At 45.5% G+C, this 19,120-nt stretch overlaps 1 protein-coding gene across 1 annotated transcript in view; it reads left to right on the top strand.

The window, feature by feature from the left end:
- The window catches only part of LOC126481620 (synaptotagmin-14), a 602,337-nt gene that overhangs the window by 508,562 nt on the left and 74,655 nt on the right, over nucleotides 1-19,120 (top strand). Inside the window, exon 6 of the mRNA XM_050105545.1 lies at nucleotides 1,756-1,974. Within this exon, the coding sequence (XP_049961502.1) occupies nucleotides 1,756-1,974 (219 nt within the window). The remainder of the gene's footprint in view (nucleotides 1-1,755; nucleotides 1,975-19,120) is intronic.

Below are 19,120 nucleotides of genomic sequence, written 5' to 3'. Positions count from 1 at the left end.
AGTGGAATCCAAACAGCAATCCAAGTTCACAACCGCTCAACAGATGGCTCTCTGTCTTTCCCCACTGAACTGTGAGCGCTGAAAGTGCTGATACGTGTAACTCTGGGACAGAACGGTCGTCAGTGTCCCCTGTCTTTCGCTGCTTAGTGCCGGCGGACACTACTCCACAGCAGTTCTCAAGAAGTTGGATAACCTAAACTAATTCCAAACCCATTCCCATGAACTTAATAGACTATGTTTTCATCAACAAATCATTAATTGTTTCAAGAAACAGAGCTATTGACGGTTTTCCAAAATGGCCTTTTCTTTCGTCATTGGTCACTTCATTTTCCCAACGTGGATGGTGGGCTGGTAGCAGACTTACTTCTACTCTTCATTCAAACTACGTTGAAACAACCATGTAGTTTTTGATAGTTCAAACGATTAAAATAATTAGATTAAAATACAGTTACATGACTTCAGATGACGATGGTAGATATAGTCGTTGATGCTTCTAACATGTCCTTCGAGATCAGCTCGCGATAAATGCAGTGATAGTAGAAAAGGATTATGGAACGGTGAGGAGCAGTGAGGTTGAAGGGACTGCTATGTCTAAGGACGAGGATGGTGATGTTGGGCTGTGGAGTGTGATGGATGAGGAGAAGTTGTCTGTACGACAGAAGGAAACTAGGCGTGAATTTGTAATAATCAGGACGTTGGAAGGAGCATTGAGGCTTTGATCTAAAAAAGGATATCGGGACTTGGGCTATAGCTGTTAGGTTAAGTAGATGCCAGGGCAGATTTCTGATCAAGAAGAGAACCTGTTGAAGTTTCAAAAAATGGCACTGAGCACTATGGGACCTAACTTCTGAGGTCATCAGACCCCTAGAACTTAGAACTACTTAAACTTAACTAACCTAAGGACATCACACACATCTATGCCCGAGGCAGGATTCGAGCCTGCGACCGTAGGAATCTCGCGGTGCCAGTCTGTAGCGCCTAGAACCGCTCGGCCACCCCGGCCGGCAGTTGGAGTTTCCTTTTCATAGGATATGGCGAGTGTTTAATTAGGGGGGGTAGGGGGCTGTGAGAGGGACATTTGGTACAGGCAGGGCAGCACCCTGGAATTTGAGAGACAATAGGATTCTGATCTTCGAGTTTCCTGTACATATAGAATATGTGAAGATGTTCGAGTAAATTATCAGTGGCCGAGCGGGAAGACATACCGGTACCTGGCACGAATCCTCCCAGCGGGTTAGTGTCGAAGTCCGGTGCGCTGGCTACGTTGTACATGCATGGTTTTTAAGGTGGTTTTCCATGTGCCTCGGTGGATGCGGGCTGGTTCCCCTTATTCTGCCTCAGTTACACTATGTTGGCGATTGCTGCACAAACTCTGTCCCCAGGTTCGCGTACACCATAACTACTCTACGAAGCAAACATTTGGGGTTACACTCGTCTGGTATGAGAAGTTCCCGAGGGGGGGGGGGGGGCTGTCCAATGGGGCCCGAATGCACAGTAACCCTGGGTTCAGTATGGGGCGATGGTGCGGTGAGTGGACTGCTGTGTCCTGTTGTGAGGTTGTGAATCACTGAGGGCTACGGCGGGACGAAGCCTCTCTGTCGTTTCTAGGTCCCCGATTTAAGACACAAATTATCAGTGTTCGCGAATGCTCATTTCATAAACGTGTTGCATTCTCAGCCACACGACCACAGACTGTGCGACTTGCATGGTCAACATTGTCGGTGAACAGAGGACAGGTGGCACTTCTGATGGTAGTGTATCGTGGTGCTGCCACAGGAGAACGAGCACGACCACGACCAGGTGTTCGACGTGTCGGAGCTGACGCTGGCCGAGCAGCAGAGCCAGCTGGTGTCCAAGTGCGGACACCTCGAGGTGGCGTTCGCGTACGACGCGCCGATGCGCAAGATGACGGTGCGCGTGCTGCAGGCGCGCGACATCCCCGCCAGGGACCGCGGCGGCCCCACGCACTCGCAGGTCAGTCTCGCCACAGCTGCGCCCCTATACAGTACGAGGCCGACGGAAACTCCAATTTGCAAAAATGTAAAGACTTTTTCTTTCTGCAGTAATAGAGACAAGTGTCCAAAACCAGACCCCTTTAGTTTTTTACATATCTTAAGAAATAGAAAATAATAAAATTGTATTTTAAGAGGTTGCAATATTTACTTCATAGTACCACGCACCATTTACATTTTACTCTTAGAAAATACCATACACAGTTATTATTAACATTATTTTACTCTTAGAAAATACCATTCAAACTTACTATGAAATGACTATTTTCAAAAACCTAAAACTTGGCGAATTTGAAAGGTAGTTGCTACTATAGCTTTAAAGAAAATGAGAAAAAGGTATTAAATCACAGACAATATACCCTAGCGTCAAAACAGGTATAATGTAATACCTCCCAGAAGATTATAGGGATTCGCTATTTCCTTTGCCGAGCCAAAGAGCACTGCTGTAGAATGCTCCTGCATGTTTTCTTCCTGATAGTTTGGTTTTGTCGTTTTTAAGACAAACAGTGACCCATTTTTTCGCCAACTACTCCGTCTTTCAAAGGGTGTTCACTGTTGTTTCTCTCTGCTAATTACACGGCCGTTTTTCCCAAGACATGACGAGTAAGCGCAAAGAAAAAAGCTTCCGTAGCAAGACAACAGCAAACTGGGTTCTCTTCCAGGTTTTTACCCCAAATTCTAGCTCTGCCTATTTTTTCGGCATCCTCTGATGTATGTACATGGAAGCATGAAATATCATGCTGCACAACCTCATAAGTGTTGTTTGGCAACGTTAAACTGTTTTGTGGCCTTCTTCCAACGCATCATCTTGTTCTGAATTACATCAAAATATTTAGTCATTTTAGAAAGATTTCACTTTCTTTGTTCACCCTTCCCCACTATCCGCTTCGAATCCGCAACAAAATTCGAAGAGTAAAAGAGTGCACACAAATACAAATAACTGAACGTACATTTTGATAACCAAATAAATTTTTAGCCATGCAACCAAATGAAACGGTTTAATCATAAACACTAACCTTATAACTTACTCCTCAAGATCACATATATGTTGAAAGACTTCCTGCCAGTATGTAGCAGAAATAACGAAAAATACATTGAGGTGACATGAGGCATTGGATACTTCCTAATATCTTGTCGGATCTTCTTTTGCATAGTGCAGCAATTCGATGTGGAATGTACTCAACAAGTTGCTCGAAGTTCTCGCAGAAATATTGAGCCATGCTGCCTCCATAGCCGTCTATAATAGCGAAAGTGAGGCCAGTGCAGGGTGTTGTGCACGAACTGACCTCTCGATTACACCCCATAAATCATCCGGAGATCTGACTGGCCAAATAATTCGCTGGAATTGTTCAGAATGTTGTTCAAACCAATCGCGAACAATTATGGTCCGGTGACACGGCGCATTGTCATCCATAAAAATTCCATCGTTGTTTGGGAACATGAAGTTCATGAATGACTGCAAATGGTCTCCAAGTAGCTAGACATGATCATTTCCAATCAGTTATCGGTCCAGTTGGATCAGAGGACACAGTCCATTCTATGTAAGCACAGACCACACCATTACGGAGCCACCACCAGTTTGCACAGTGTCTTGCTGACAACCTGACTCCATGGCTTCGTGGGATCTGCGTCACCCTAGAACCTTTCCATCAGCCCTTACCAGCTGAAATCGGGACTCATCTGACCAGGCCACGGTTTTCCAGTCTTCTAGCGTCCAACCGGTATGGTAACGAGACCAGGAGAGGCACTGCAGGCGATGTCGTGCTGTTAGCAAAGCCACTCGCGTCGGTCGTCTACCGCTATAGCCCACTAACGTCAAATTTCGCAGCACTGTCCTAACGGATACATTCGTCGTACGTCCCACATTGATTTCTGTGGTAATTTCACACAGTGTTACTTGTCTTTTACCACAACTTTTCGCAAACGCCGCTACTCTTGGTCGTTTGAAGGCCGTCGGCAACTGCGTTGTCCTTGGTGAGAGGTAATGCTTTGCAATCTGATACTCTCGGCACAGTCTTGATCCTGTGCATCTCGTAATACTGAATTCCCTAACGATTTCCGAGATGGAATGTCCCATGGGAATGGGTCCAGCTCCAACTACCATTCGCATTCAAACTCCGTTAATTCCCGGCGAGCGGCTATAATCACGTGGGAAAACGTTTCACATAAATTATTTGAGTACAAATGACTGCTCCGCCAATGCCCCTTTATGCCTTCTTTGGGCGATAATAACGCCCTCTGTACATGTACATGTCGTTATTCCATGACGTTTGTCACCCCAGTGCATAATAAATGTTTTTCTTTCATCCGTCGTGACAGTTTCTGCATTTCCTCTCATGTAATCATAGGTTGAAAGACGACAAGTAAACAAACACTTCGACCAAAATCATCACAGGATTCATTTTATTATTCTTAAATGATTGTCAGAGTGGCTAAGTGTTTCATGTTATGTAGGAGTAGTAAAGTAGTGCGCAGAAAAAAGGAAAACAAGCAAATCGAAAATACAGACATGAGTAGGTGTCGGAATCAGATTTTCGTAAGTGAAGTGGAAGCGCGTTTTTCAACCTATGTGAAATTGAGAAAAAAATTGAGAAAAAGTATAGAAACTCTCAGGAAAAGGAAAATTTATTAAAAATTGATTGAAGAGGAGAAACGCGTACAAAATTATATAATAGTATTGCAACAATAAAATGGCGTTTAGTTTTTTTAAGGCTACCAACAAATAAAAAGATGCACAATGAGGCATTATAGCATCTACAAAAACTTTCAAGTAAGTACAGACGTAATGATGAAAAAAATAAAACTATACATAAAGACATAAGCTGCCAGCATTGTTTTATTTGCGTTAAATACAGTTCAAATGATTTTTGCCGCATAAACTTTACCTGTTTCGGCTTAGGTTAATTATCTTCATATTGTTACTTGTTAAAACTATTATTATTGCAACTTTTATGTCCTATGTAGTAGGAAACACATTTTAAGATCAAAATCTAAGTCGAAATCGACAATGTATATATATGAAAAACTATTTTCACTGCATTTAAATAGAAGACTTTATCTTAACTACACTACACAACACAATAATAGAAATGTTATCAAGGTATTATCATGGGAGAGTGAAATCTTTACCCCAAATGTCAAATAGTATATAATCAAACGTTTAATGTTGCTACCCTGGGGAGAGGAACGGTGAAATGTGAGTAATCTTCACATTCTGCGTGTAGGCAGCCACATGATAAACGCCACCTACGCTGTTTTCCACTTTGTGCTTGTACCAGAAAACTACAAAGGTAAAGGTGTCACAGAAACAAATCGAACGCCTGAATGTTCCTCAAAAAGATATTGATATCATATTACACTTTGAGACGTTCAAAGTACACAAAGAAATAAAACTAAGAAGTGGCTACCACTGCTCTAAGTACTATTTTATCACAGTAGATAAAACGCACTACACCTGCTCAGAAATCTTGCAATTGGTTGTGGACTAGGGATACGGCGGCTCAAAGAAAGATATGCTGAGAATACTTAATTGTGAACACTCTGGAGTTCACTGAATGTTAGATATGATTATGCAGTCTGACTCATTTATTTCTGATAATCCTGTCCACTACGAGGTGCGACTGTTCAAAGTATCAGCTGCTGCTTTAGTGAAGCTTGAAGAGCCACACGTTTCTACCAGCACCGTCCAGTCCAGGGGCTACATTTCATCACGATAACACTTTTTCACTTCATCTCGACAAATTTGTAGTTTCTCCGAACCATATCAGAGAACTAAATAAATTATATTCTCATCATTATCATCATGATAAAAAGTGTATTCTTGTAGATCTGAAAGTATGAAGTAAGGTCAGTATCGGTAACTACGGACTCAAACCCAAGGAATATGGCAGACAAGTATCAAACGCTTCTTTTTCATTAGTTGTAACAGTCTGAAACGTTGATTATTTGTATCATCATTAATCATCTGTGTGATTGAGTTGCTTGTAGCTACACAGTCAGCATTCTAAAGCGTTGATTTTGTAGTCATCATAGTGGCATGTTACCCACATCATAAGCGAAAGCGTGTATTCCACTAAAACAAAGTGTAACTGGCGAGAAGGCATTGCCTAATTCATAAACATCTGTCAACCGCTCAGTCAGACGGATCCAAAGCCGACCAAAATAAGAATAGACTTGTATTCCTTACGAGCTTACTTCGTATACCCCCCATCATGATTTAGTTCTCCCTGGATTCTCCTAAGCTACTTTAAGCGAATACTGACGTGATTTCCCCAGAAAAGCCTCAACTCGTTGCCTTCCGCGTTCTTGTCCAAATAAAGTCCTCTCCCTAATGACCTGTGCGTCAGTGGTGTGTTAGACTCCCATGTTTTTTACTTGTTCACGAGTACCAGAAGAACCTTAAAACATTTTCAATAAAAATATTTACTATCTCGACAGATCGTATTTACACCTTCCCATAATTTGTGAAGGACTCCATTTCTTGTGAATCTCAGTAGGTATGTACACGTCTTTGACTGCCACTTTATAATGGATACTTAATATTATTTAGAACAACTTTGATCACACTTATATTTAGCGTGTAGGGAGGGAGGTGCAATGTTAGTTTATTCATTGCAGCCATATATTCGTATAAAGACAATTCTGTGGAATCCAGAAAGGGCTTTGTGAGTCGTAAATGATTGGAGAAGACGTCCGAAACCTCTCCGGCGCTTTTGCTGCAGAATCTGTTGCAAAATTTCGGAAACGATTTTGTTTCTTTCGGCAATTAGATCTACCTTTAGGTCAACTTACATTGGATGGATTTCACTACTTCGTAATTTTTCCCAGAGATAACTAAAGGTAGGCACCTCCTCATAAGCCATCTTAAATAGATCGTTTTAATGTTGTTTCTCTCTCTCTCCCCTGGAATGCTATTGTTCTCTTCTTGTTCTCCTCACTACGGGAACTTCAAGGAATCTAACAAATCCCTGTTTGTGGGAAATCTGTGAGCATGGCTGGTTGTCATCTTCCAACTGACATCAGATTTGTCTTGATGCATCGAACTTCTCATCGTGTCACTCTGGAATCCATGTTACGAACGTCTGCGTTGACATGGGAGGCTGTAGAACGAAAACTGCTTAATAAAAATCTCATATTTGTAGATACTACGCTGTTCGTGGGGGAATATTTTGATCTAGGGCAAAAATACCGAGCAGTGCTTTGTGGTCAGCAACAAGATCAAAGGTAGTACCAAATATATACCCATGAAACTTCTGGACACTGAAGATGATGGCCACTGCCTCTTTTCCGATTTTTGAGTACTGCAATTTATCTGACAATAATGTTTTTGATTGTACTCGATTGGATATTCTGATCCATCTTCTGCTTGGTGGGATAGACCTGCACCCACTCCCTATTGAGATGTGTCCATTGCAATGGGTTGTCTCAGAATAGTTAACGTCCAAGGCGGGCTGCTCACATAAGGCACATTTTTAAGTATGTGGAAGCTTTTTCTCATTCTTCTGATCAAGTGAATGGTACACCTGCCTTACGGAGATGGTTTAAAGATGGCACTACTGTGGCTGCTGCCTGAGTTATGAAGCATCTATAATACTCAAGTCTGCCCGGTACTGCCTGTAATTCTTTCAGATTCCTATGTCCTGTAAGGTACCTAATGGCTTGGAGATAGGCTTCTGTCGATCACATTTCATCCTCGCCTATTACATGGCCCAAATACTCGACTTCTTCCTGAAAGAAAGAACACTTTTGAAGATTGCAATGCTGGCCTTCTTGCTTCAGCAGCGAATGTATATTCGTTTCATATTTGCCAAGTGCTGTTACTGCTTTGATCCTGTCACAGTAATGCCATCATGGTAACTGGAGCATTGTGGAATGTTACGGTAATTGTTCTACGTATCTTTTGAATTGGCTGAGGCACTAGACACGCCAAATGGCAACCTCTGGTATCGGTACAAGTCCAATGGCGTCTTTGTTGCCATGAACTCCTGTAATTCCTGAGCCAGAGGCAGCTAGAAATATGCTTCTGATAATCTGATCTTGGAATTGTGATGGGTCCCCGTTAGTTTTGGAAATAACTCTTCCGTCCTGTGTTATAAGGTTTTTAAGGCTTGGGCATTTACCGTAACCTGGAAATCCCTACAGATTCGATGGGACTCATCTGGTTTGTGAACTATAACCGTTTGGGATGCCATATAGCACGTCGCGGTCTACTAACTGTTATTGTCGAACTTGATCTCTGAGTGCATATGAAATCGGTTGTGCTTTCAAAAATCAGGGACGGTCATCGGCTCTGAGTGCAATTTGTGCTGAAACTTCTTTTGCACATCCCAATTCTTGTTCAAATAGTCGCGAAATAAGGCACAGGCTTCACCAATTTACCGATGTGGCATGATAATCTCATGAGCTGATCCACTATGGCAAACCAGAATGTGATAAAAACGTCAGTTCCGAAGATGGTTCGGACGTCTTCTTACTCAGAATTCTAGTGAGCTGTTTGTATGTTGCGAGAAAATGGGGTTCTGCCAAATCTCACTGAGGTATTGAAGCGGAGGGGCTCCAATTGGACTTAGGTTTCGGCTGATAGCAGAGTAACTGCTGCACCTGTGTCGATCTGGATTTGAACTCGATTCACAGATCTCTGTAGATGTATTCACAGGCGCCTCTGTTGCGTCTTCTCTTGCATTGTGTGAACAGCTTCGACTTACATAAGCGATGTAGCTCTCGGGACTCGCCTCTTAGTGAAATGACACACAGATGCCAGGTGGCCCCACCAACTGAAATTTGTGCTAGACGTTTGGCGGTTGGGACATTCCTTACGAGAGTGGCGTTGGAAATAATCTGGGCAGAAAAAGAGCTCTCCTTTGGTGCCTGTATGGTCCGCTAGTCCGTGGAGTTGGATGAAGATCTTGGGGCGTCTTGCTCGCAACGCTATATTAGTTGTGAGACTCTGCAGCTGTTTAGCCTCCTGTGCCAGTTCAAAGGATTGTACTGTTGCTAGGGTGCCATCTGAACTAGCGATGGCTAGTTTCATTGCTTCTGACCTGACCTAGTGTTCAGGTGCTCCTTGTACAAGCCCTTCCCAAATGAGAACACCTGTGTACGACTTTTACTGAATTTGCAATCTCGCTGTTACCTTGAAGTTCAACAGCCCATGATAAATAAGACTGACCAGGTTGTTTGGCTTGGTTGAAGAAGTGCAATCTACTGAGTACCACGTGAAGCCGTTGATTGTAACATCCCCTCAGCTTGGCAATTAGTTACCCACCCGCATAGTCGAACGCGCCAGTCTGGCTTTAGCGGCCGCCCGGAGTGTAGTGCCGTATTTCTGTCTGCGGAGCATATGAGCTCGTGTTAGTTTACATTGCGACTTACTGATATCACGGCAAATAAGTTCAGGAAATCGAGTTCAAGTTTCAACTTTTGGACGGAATTTGCACGACCGAAAGCCTTAGATGTGGAACGTTTCCTCCGTGAGGAGGCGAAGGTCCCACCATCGGAACTTCTGGGTATTCATCTCTCGATTCTCAGCAACACCGTTTGCGTTAAAATTGTCAATGAGGCTGCGTACGAGCGCATTTTGAACGCGACCAAACGGGGACATCGTTTCCGTCACGTTGACGGTAACGTCGGCTTGATCAAAGTCGAACATGCGGGATTAGGCTTAGAACTGCCATCGAGGTTCCTGCAGAGGACGGCCCTGTTGATGATCGTAAGGCAGAACGCTGAGCTCACTTCCGCACATGCCCTGTTCTTAACGGGGTGCGTCAGATCACAATTGATCTGCGCAGTCGTGTTCCGTCTTACCTGACCATCAGCGGATGTCGGGTTGTAACCATGTACGACGGAAGCCGCGTACTTATTCTGGGTGTGGAAAATAGGGACACTTCATATCTGAATGACTGCAGCGACGGATAACGCAGCTACCAATTGGAGAAGTGGTAGCCTACTTCTTTCTGTTGCGTACGAGGTGACTGACGATGTGACTTCAGCCATGCTCTCACTTCCGGCTGTGGCCGACGCTGATGTCGAAAATGACTCCTTGGTCGACTCTCTGGTTGTCCCGACGGCGGCCTTTCTGCCAGACCGGCGTGACTCGCTCCCGTCTTTTGGACACGGAAGGACGATTGTGTAAAGAATCATCTCCTAAGCGACATCGGAACGGGACTCTTCGCCCTGCCCACGTGATACACTACCTGTTGACGAAATCACCGTTTCAGCGTCTGAGACCGTGAACGACGGCGTCGTTAGCGCGTCTGTGCAACGGCGGCCTCACTACATCTCACATCGACGGAACAGAATTTCCTGTTCTGAAGCCCCTACCGAAGAAGGAACGATACCAGTCGATCTGGCGGTGTCCTCAGCCGTTAAACATGTGGATACCACCAGTGCTTAATTTCTAAACTTTTAGATGCAATCATTTTTTAGAAAATACCGTTCTGAAATTCAGGTTTTTAAACCATAATATCTTATAATCAAAAACATAACACCACAAGGTTCCAATATAAACAACAGCTGCCACCGCCTGCCGTCGTACCAGTGTCACTTTGCTCCATAGTTCTGCTTCATACGTATTGGCAGTCTTCGTGACTATGACATCATGTTTTCAAATGCTGCCAGCCGCAACGTTCGAACAGTTGCTTTGTAGCTGCTCTATGAACGTGTGTTCAGTATTAATCAACAAGGATTTAGCGGTTAATGACGATGAAGATATTCCTGCTCCATCTCGGTCTCGTACAATTCCGATTTCCCACGTCTTCACGAAACCTGTGAAATTGAAACGACTGAACAGACTTTCAGAAATATAGCTAAGAACAGTCTCGATTAAACCAGCTTTCAAATAAAAAAAAGGGCTTTAAAATTGAAACTTTCGTTTGAGAACTCTGTTGGGGCAGACAGACAGACAGACTTACGGGTCAAACATATACACCTCCGTTTTGCATTGAGAGTTCAAATTTGCCCCCTGTGGAGGCTCCCCTCTACTGTATAACGTCAACCATGTTCTAACAAGGGTGCGGGCAGATAAAGATTGAAAGGTCAAGAGTGCCGTGGACAAAGGGAAGTATCGGCTCGAAAGGCTGCCAACTTTTAGTCATGCGTGCTCCATACGCACATTTGCTTAGTAGCTGTGACATAAATTACGAGACGGAAAAAAATGATTTCGTGTAAGCACATTATGTAGACGTTCACATTCAAACACGGCGTACGTTATTTATTTCTCATTGACACACATAACATGAGACGTCGCCTTGCTACTGCATCGCTGAGGTTGTTGGCAGTCGTAAACAAAAGCCGATATGAACCGATCACAACTTTGGAATGATACTCAACTTATCTTGGGTATACTGTACGTGCGTACACACACACACACACATACACACACACGTACACGTACACGTGTACATAGCTCCTTCCCTGTAGGAGGTTTGTAAGAGTCGAGCACCATGGAATCTCAACACCCAGCATCTGCAGGATCCTGGTTGTCACCAACGTATCACTGAGACGTGGACAAAATGCGAACAGCATCTCCGATCCTACGTATCCATCGTGGACTGGTGGCTGAAACGTGCCAAACCGATACTTCGGCGCACATTCATCACTTGCAGGAGGGAGGTGGTCACATGGCACAGGCGCACTACAGACTTCTACTTCAGGGCCCTCCACGACCTTCATGGCCAGCCATGTTCCCTGGAAGTACAAACTGAGCGCAGCATGACTATGCCTAGCTACCAGCAATTACTCGCTAGAAACTACAGGGGGCTGTGGTGCATGCCCGCAGACCTGATGTTGTGTGACGGGAGGATCCCTCCATGCATCATATTGTGCACGATCGCAGACACCGCAGAAAAAACTTAGTCACCGAACTCGTAGGCATCGTGCGTTGCGGGTCACCTGCCAAGCGGACATAGCCGATAGCTCTGTCGAACATTATCGCCGGGTCTACCGTGCCGATGATGGGGACGTCCCGGATTACGATCCTATCGCTGTCGATGGTCCACGTACCCTCACACTTGAGGAGGGGGTTAATGGAACCTTTCACCACCGAGGATGTCACTATCGCTATCTTCAGTGGTGCACTGTGCAAGTCACCAGGCATCGACGGAGTCCCTACGAAATTCTATCGTACGTTTTGTGGTCTCATGTCTACACGGTGGGTGGAGATGTATAAGGAATTGATCGCGTCTGCAGCTGTGATTCCGCCAGCTTTTGTTGAGGGCATTATTATTCCTATTCATAAACTGAAGCCGCGAGAGGTAGCCGTGCGGTCTGAGGCGCCTTCTCACGGTGCGTGTGGCTCCTCCAGTCGGAGGTACGAGTCCTCCCTCGGGCATGGGCATGTGTGTTGTCCATACCGTAAGTTAGTTTAAGTTAGATTAAGTAGTGTCTAGGCTTAGGGACCGATGAGCTCAGCAGTTTGATCCCATAAGACCTTACCACAAATTTCCAATTTCCATAAAACGACGCCTAGAATTGCTACCGGCCACTACCACTCTATCACCTAATTAAATACTGATTACAAGATCTTTGCGCGGCTGTTGGCAGCGAGTTGTAGACGCCTCTTAACTCGTGTCCTCTCTATCGAGCAAACTAAGCCAGGTGGCACTGCTAACGTCCAGACAGCAACGCAAGACGGTCGCGACGTGATTGAGCTGGCAAGGCGGTGCAGACTTCGTGCGGCGATTGTTGCTGTAGAGTTTGACAGAGCGTTTGACAGGGTGCGCCATGTCTTCCTATACAAAGTATGGGCTTCCCTGCCCGGTTCATCAGTGTTCTTGGGCTACTCTTTAGCAGAGCACGTTCGTTGGTGCTGGTCAATGGGTGTGTGCCCCGCCCGATACAGATTCACCGGTCGGTCCGACAAGGCTGCCCCCTGTCCATGTACCTTTGTGCACAGGCGCTGCAGCCGCTCATAAGCCTGCTGATGACGCAGCTGTCTGGACTCTCCTTACGCAGTTACACCTTCAGATGTCGTGCACACGCAGTTGACCTCCTACTGCCGGTTTATTTCCGGGAGGAGGTCGCACGGATCCTCGACAACATCACGGTTTGTGGGAGAGCGGTTGGAAGTGTGATGAATGTGTGCAAACCCACGGCGCTGATTATTGGTCGCGGGCTACTCCCAGATGATGAGGCGCCCCTGCCCTGTGTGCAACATGTCCCCCATCTTGGGATCACCTTTGCGTCGTCAACGCGCCGTACAGCGGCGGTCAACTTTCGTCAACCCGCATGATGTTCAGTCACGGCTCACTACGCCACTCAATCCTCTACAGCGAGTTGCCTACCTGAATGCCTATCTAGCATCCAGAATGGTTCATATCGATGGGTCCATCTTCAAAGTGTCTTGTGACACACTCACTCGCCCCCTGCGCAGCACTTTACATGGCCACGATGCACAAACAATAGCGCAGTGTCGAGGCCTCCATTACGCACTATGTACTTGCCGTTCTTGTGCCAGTATCCCTCTCTCCGCCGGTCCTGGTCAGTAGCATCAGACCCGCGTTAGCACACATCGCGACCTTCATAGTGGAAATCAGTTATACTCGCGCCGAAGTCCCGCGAACGAACCTACTGCTGGCGAAGGATTTCTACATCCTTTTCTGGCATGGTGTCGCCTGTAACGTCGTAGAACTCAAGTTCCCATTGTAGAGGTGGACTGTGATTTGGCTGCACATTCGTCACAACTTTTTTCCGACGCACATCAGATCGAAACGGTATTATGCCATAGGACTGGCGGACTCTTCCTTCTGCGCCGTCTGTCGTAATGTCAACGATGATCACCGATTCAACTGCGTAGTCGTTGCGGATGTCAGGTTACTGGGGCACTTTACGTGCCACTGTCATTACCTTCCTTCCCTGATCCAGTCGCGTATGGTTTGCGGGAAGAACGATTGCCGGAAAGCCCCCGTGCGGGCTCGAATCTCTCTAATTTTACATTCGTGATCTCCTCGGGAGGTATAAGTAGGAGGAAGCAATATATTCGATACCTCATCCAGAAACGCACCCTCTCGAAACCTGGACAGCAAACTACACGGCGATGCAGAGCGCCTCTCTTGCAGATTCTGCCACTTGAGTTTGCTAAACATCTCCGTAACGCTATCACGCTTACCAAATAACCCTGTGACGAAACGCACCGCTCTTCTTTGGATCTTCTCTACCTCCTCTGTCTACCCGATCTGGTACAGATCTCACAATGATGAGCAATACTCAGGTTTAGGTCGAACGAGTGTTTTGTAAGCCACCTCCTTTGTTGATGGACTACATTTTATAAGGACTCTCCCAATGAATCTCAACCTGGCACCCGCCTTACTAACAATTAATTTTATATGATCATTCCACTTCAAATCGTTCCGTACGCATACTCCCAGATATTTTACAGAAGTAACTGCTACCAGTGATTGTTCCACTATCATATAGTCATACAATAAAGGATCCTTCTTTCTATGTATTCGCAATACATTACATTTGTCTATTTTAAGGGTCAGCTGCCACTCCCTGAACCACGTGCCTATCCGCTGCAGATCTTCCTGCATTTCGCTGCAATTTTCTAATGCTGAACCTTCTCTGTGCACTACAGCATCATCCGCGAAAAGCCGCATGGAACTTCCGACACTATCTACTAGATCATTTACATATATTGTGAAAAGCAATGGTCCCATAACACTCCCCTGTGGCACGCCAGAGGTTACTTTAACATCTGTAGACGTCTCTCCATTGAGGACAACATGCTGTGTTCTGTTTGCTAAAAACTCTTCAATCTAGCCACACAGCTGGTCTGATATTCCGTAGGCTCTTACTTTGTTTATCAGGCGGCAGTACGGAACTGTATCGAACGCCTTCCGGAAGTAAGGGAAAATGGCATCTACCTGGGAGCCTGTATCTAATATTTTCTGGGTCTCATGAACAAATAAAGCGAGTTAGTTGGGTCTCACACGATCGCTGTTTCCTGAATCCATGTTGATTCCTACAGAGTAGATACTGGGTTTCCAGAAATGACGCTTTACGCGTGTCATCTTCTGTTTCAATGCCATCATCATCCCAGAGTGTCTGGATATGCTGTTTCGATCCACTTACTGATTTAACGTAAGACCAGAACTTCCTAGGATTTTCTGTCAAGTCGGTACTTAGAATTTTACTTTCGAATTCACTGAACGCTTCACGCATAGCCCTCTTTACGCTAACTTTGACATCGTTTAACTTCTGTTTGTCTGAGAGGTTTTGGCTGCGTTTAAACTTGCAGTGAAGCTCTCTTTGCTTTCGCAGTAGTTCCCTAATTTTGTTGTTGAACCACGGTGGGTTTACCCGTCCCTCACAGTTTTACTCGGCACGTACCTGTCTAAAACGCATTTCACGATTGCCTTGAACTTTTTCCATAAACACTCAACATTGTCAGTGTCGGAACAGAAATTTTCGTTTTGATCTGTTAGGTAATCTGAAATATGCCTCCTATTACTCTTGCTAAACAAATAAACCTTCCTCCCTTTTTTTTATAATCCTATCTACTTCCATATTCAGGGATGCTGCAACGGCCTTATGATCACTGATTCCCTGTTCTGCGCTTACAGAGTCGAAAAGTTCGGGTCTGTTTGTCATCAGTAGGTCCAAGATGTTATCTCCACGAGTCGGTTCTCTGTTTAATTGCTCGAGGTAATTTTCGGATAGTGCACTCAGTATAATGTCACCCGATGCTGTGTCCTTACCGCCCGTCCTAAACATCTAAGTGTCCCAGTCTACATCTGGTAAATTGAAATCTCCACCTAAAACTATAACATGCTGAGGAAATTTATGTGAAATGTATTCCAGATTTTCTCTGAGTTGTTCTGCCACTAATGCAGTCGGGAGATCGGTAAAAGGAGCCAATTATTAACCTAGCTCGGTTGTTGAGTGTAACCTCCACCCATAATAATTCACAGGAACTATCCACTTCTACGTCACTACAGGATAAACTACTACTAACAGCGACAAAGACGCCACCACCGGTTGCATGCAATCTATCCTTTCTAAACACCGTCTGTGCCTTTGTAAAAATTTTGGCAGAATTTATCTCTGGCTTCAGCCAGCTTTCCGTACCTGTAACGATTTCAGCTTCGGTGCTTTCTATCAGCGCTTGAAGTTCTGATACTTTACCAACGTAGCTTCGATAGTTTACAATTACAATACCGACTGCTGCTTGGTCCCCGCATGTCCTGACTTTTCCCCACACCCTTCGAGGCTGTTGCCCTTTCTGTACTTGCCCGAGGCCATCTAACCTAAAAAAACCGCCCAGTCCACGCCACACAACCCCTGCTACCCGTGTAGCCGCCTGCTGTGTGTCATATCTATATAGAGATGCTCCTCACACGCGCCTTGAATTTTGGCAATGCCTGCAGACTGCACATGTAGCAGTTGCGCTCAGTTCCCTTTATCGCGCTTATTTCTTCAATTATCTTAACAGCGTTTTTACTACGCCTCCACTAAGTTGACCTGTTCCCAGCTTGGCAAGTGCCCTCCCGACTCGGACTGAAATATGACGTGCCTACACCTTGGACTCGGCCCGCCTGCCATCCCGTATTACCTTGCGGGATTTCCATGGTTCCGAATGGGTGGGCTTATTTTAATTCGTTTTCCTGTGTATGTATGTGCACAAAAATGAAATAAATAAATAAGTAAAATTACTGTGAGCAGTGTGAGAGGGCAGCATGGTGGCGGGAAGGTGGAAGCATCGTGGCCAGGCTTCGTGATTCGACTTCTGCCCACCTTGTCTCCTCCAACCTATAGCTGACTGTGGCCCTAACAAATCGCAAGCACAAAAAAAAAAAAAAAAATAAAGAAAGAAAGAAAGAAAAAATAATTAAAAATTAAAAATTTTCCCCTCATTTCAAGCACTAAGGATATGGAAAGATGGTAGAGCACTTGCCAACTACAAAAAAAGCGTTAACGCGACGCTTTTTTGGATTTGGGAAGGCGGATCCAAAACAAGTTTGTCCTGGATCGAATCCGCGGGTGAACAACGAGTGCTGGTGAGCCAGCAAACCTCGATGAGGGTTTTAGGTGGATTCCCACATCCAGCTAGGTAAATACTGGGCTAGTAGCTACATAGACACGCTAAGCAAACATTTAGAAAACGTTCTCACACTTAAGCGTGAGATTCACACTAGACGCAGACAGCAGACAGGTTCCATCCCAGGTGGAGTGGTTGTGTCAGGAAGTGCATCCGGCCACCAGCTGTCAGTAACAACGCTAAAATTATTCACTACAATGCCGAGCCCGTAGAGAAACGGGAAAAGGGCAAGGACGAAAAAGAAGGAGAAACTTATGCATTAGCTCTTACAAAATAAGTGCCACTGTTCTGTTGCAATAGGATTTTTTTAAGTAACCATTATACTTCCGGTTCACACCATGTGAAGAAGTATTCGTGGCATTGGTCCACATCTTCGGTGTCGTTTGCAGCCAGGTGTTGCTGCAAGCGGACTGCATATGTACTCCAGTCCTCGCGGTCGTTCTCGTAAACCACGAATGACGCCGGCGTGAGCTTCTGGGCGGGGGGCAGAGGCTGCTTTGGGTTGAGCCCATCATTGTTCACTCAGGAAAAGGACGTCCACGTGAACGTCAGAAAAATGACCGCTCTTCAAAGCAGGATAGACGGGGATGTGTGAGAGATATGACGACGGAGTACAATGCTGGTGCAGGCGTAAATGGTTTTTTCGGAGCACATCGTTCAGTGCTCATTGTTACATATAGGGCTCTTCAGTAAATGACTGCTACGTGTTGCCATATTGGCCCAGTTTGGATTTCAGTGGGCTCAGCACATCGAAATGGACCGAAACGGACGGTCAAAATATGTACCGAGTCATGGACGCGGGCCAGTGGAGCCAGTGTTGTGCTGTGGTGGAGATTCTCCTTGGCTTGCATGGGAGTTATGATAGTAATCAAGAGCACCATGACAAATGTGGACTACTGAACATTGTTAAAAGCCACATACGTTCCTTCCTGCTTAATGTCTTCCCTGGCCACTACGGCATCTTCCAGCTGGAAGACTGTCCCTGTCACAAGGCCAGAATCGTACCACAGTTTTGTGAGGAGCATGGCAGATAACTCGCGTTGGTGTTATGGACACCAAATTCAGCTGTAGTTTAATTCTTAAATTTCTTGCAAGTTTATGTATTTAAGAGGCATTGTCTTGCGTTTTCGTAACTTTGTAGTACATATTTACGGCGTATGCATCGCCGGTATAATTTGTTGTGTTTTGAAAGTCAGCATCCGTTGTAGACAGCTCACTCAGGCGCCAGGCTCCGTTCGTGAACCATCAAAAGAGTAGATCTTTGGATTGTTTCTGCCAGCATGGTGTGAACTAGAGGCAGTGGCAGTGTCTTCTGGCACTATGCGCTTGTCTTTTTAGTAAGTGTGGTAGTGCGAATCCTTATCTAAATGACAAGCAGGCTCCTTTTAATCGTTTTTTTACCTATTGTTTTCACTCTAATTTTAGTGGTACGATGGATAGCAAACGTGTGCGACCAGACATAGGAGGAGCCGGGCGCATTTCACAAACGGCTGGAGACGCTCTTGACTGCGGCCAGTCATCTCGAGGCTACTGCCTCGATGTGTAGAGGTAGCAGAAAAACTGTTGATTGGGACAAATTCAAGTGTCGCTTATTTCATCCATGGGCTCTTCTGCCGAGGAACCTACCAGCTTACCTGACGTATAGGCATCGCACTCACTGTACTGTTAGTGGGAGGTCAAAACACTGCATTGCTGGAGGCTGAGAGCCAATGTGGGGACTGGCCGTCTGGCCTCGCCCCGTTCACCGTGCGAATGGACAAGTGTGTGCCATTTCAGCAGAGTCCAGCCAGGCGCAAGAGGCAAGGGTTTTTGCTAGCCATGGGAGCTTCAATTTTAGCCACATTATGAGCCTCCTAGGGAAATAGCGTCCCAGGGTGGAAATAAGCCGAATTTGCGCTCAATATGTCTGTCAGGTGGCCTTATTTGAGATATGAAGGAGGCCCAGCCTGCAGCAAGCGAAGATGCAGGGTGCTGTCATCTTCAAGTTGAGGCTCGTGTCGCCATCCATGACGCCTGTCTCTTGGGTTCTGAAGCCATCCTCAGTTCACACTGGTGGGAGAGGTAAAAACTGCTG

Source organism: Schistocerca serialis, chromosome 1 (genome assembly GCF_023864345.2).
Source record: "Schistocerca serialis cubense isolate TAMUIC-IGC-003099 chromosome 1, iqSchSeri2.2, whole genome shotgun sequence".
NCBI classification, from domain to species: domain Eukaryota; kingdom Metazoa; phylum Arthropoda; class Insecta; order Orthoptera; family Acrididae; genus Schistocerca; species Schistocerca serialis.
Note: the sequence above shows the minus strand (reverse complement) of the source record. Positions and strands in the feature narration are given on the sequence as shown.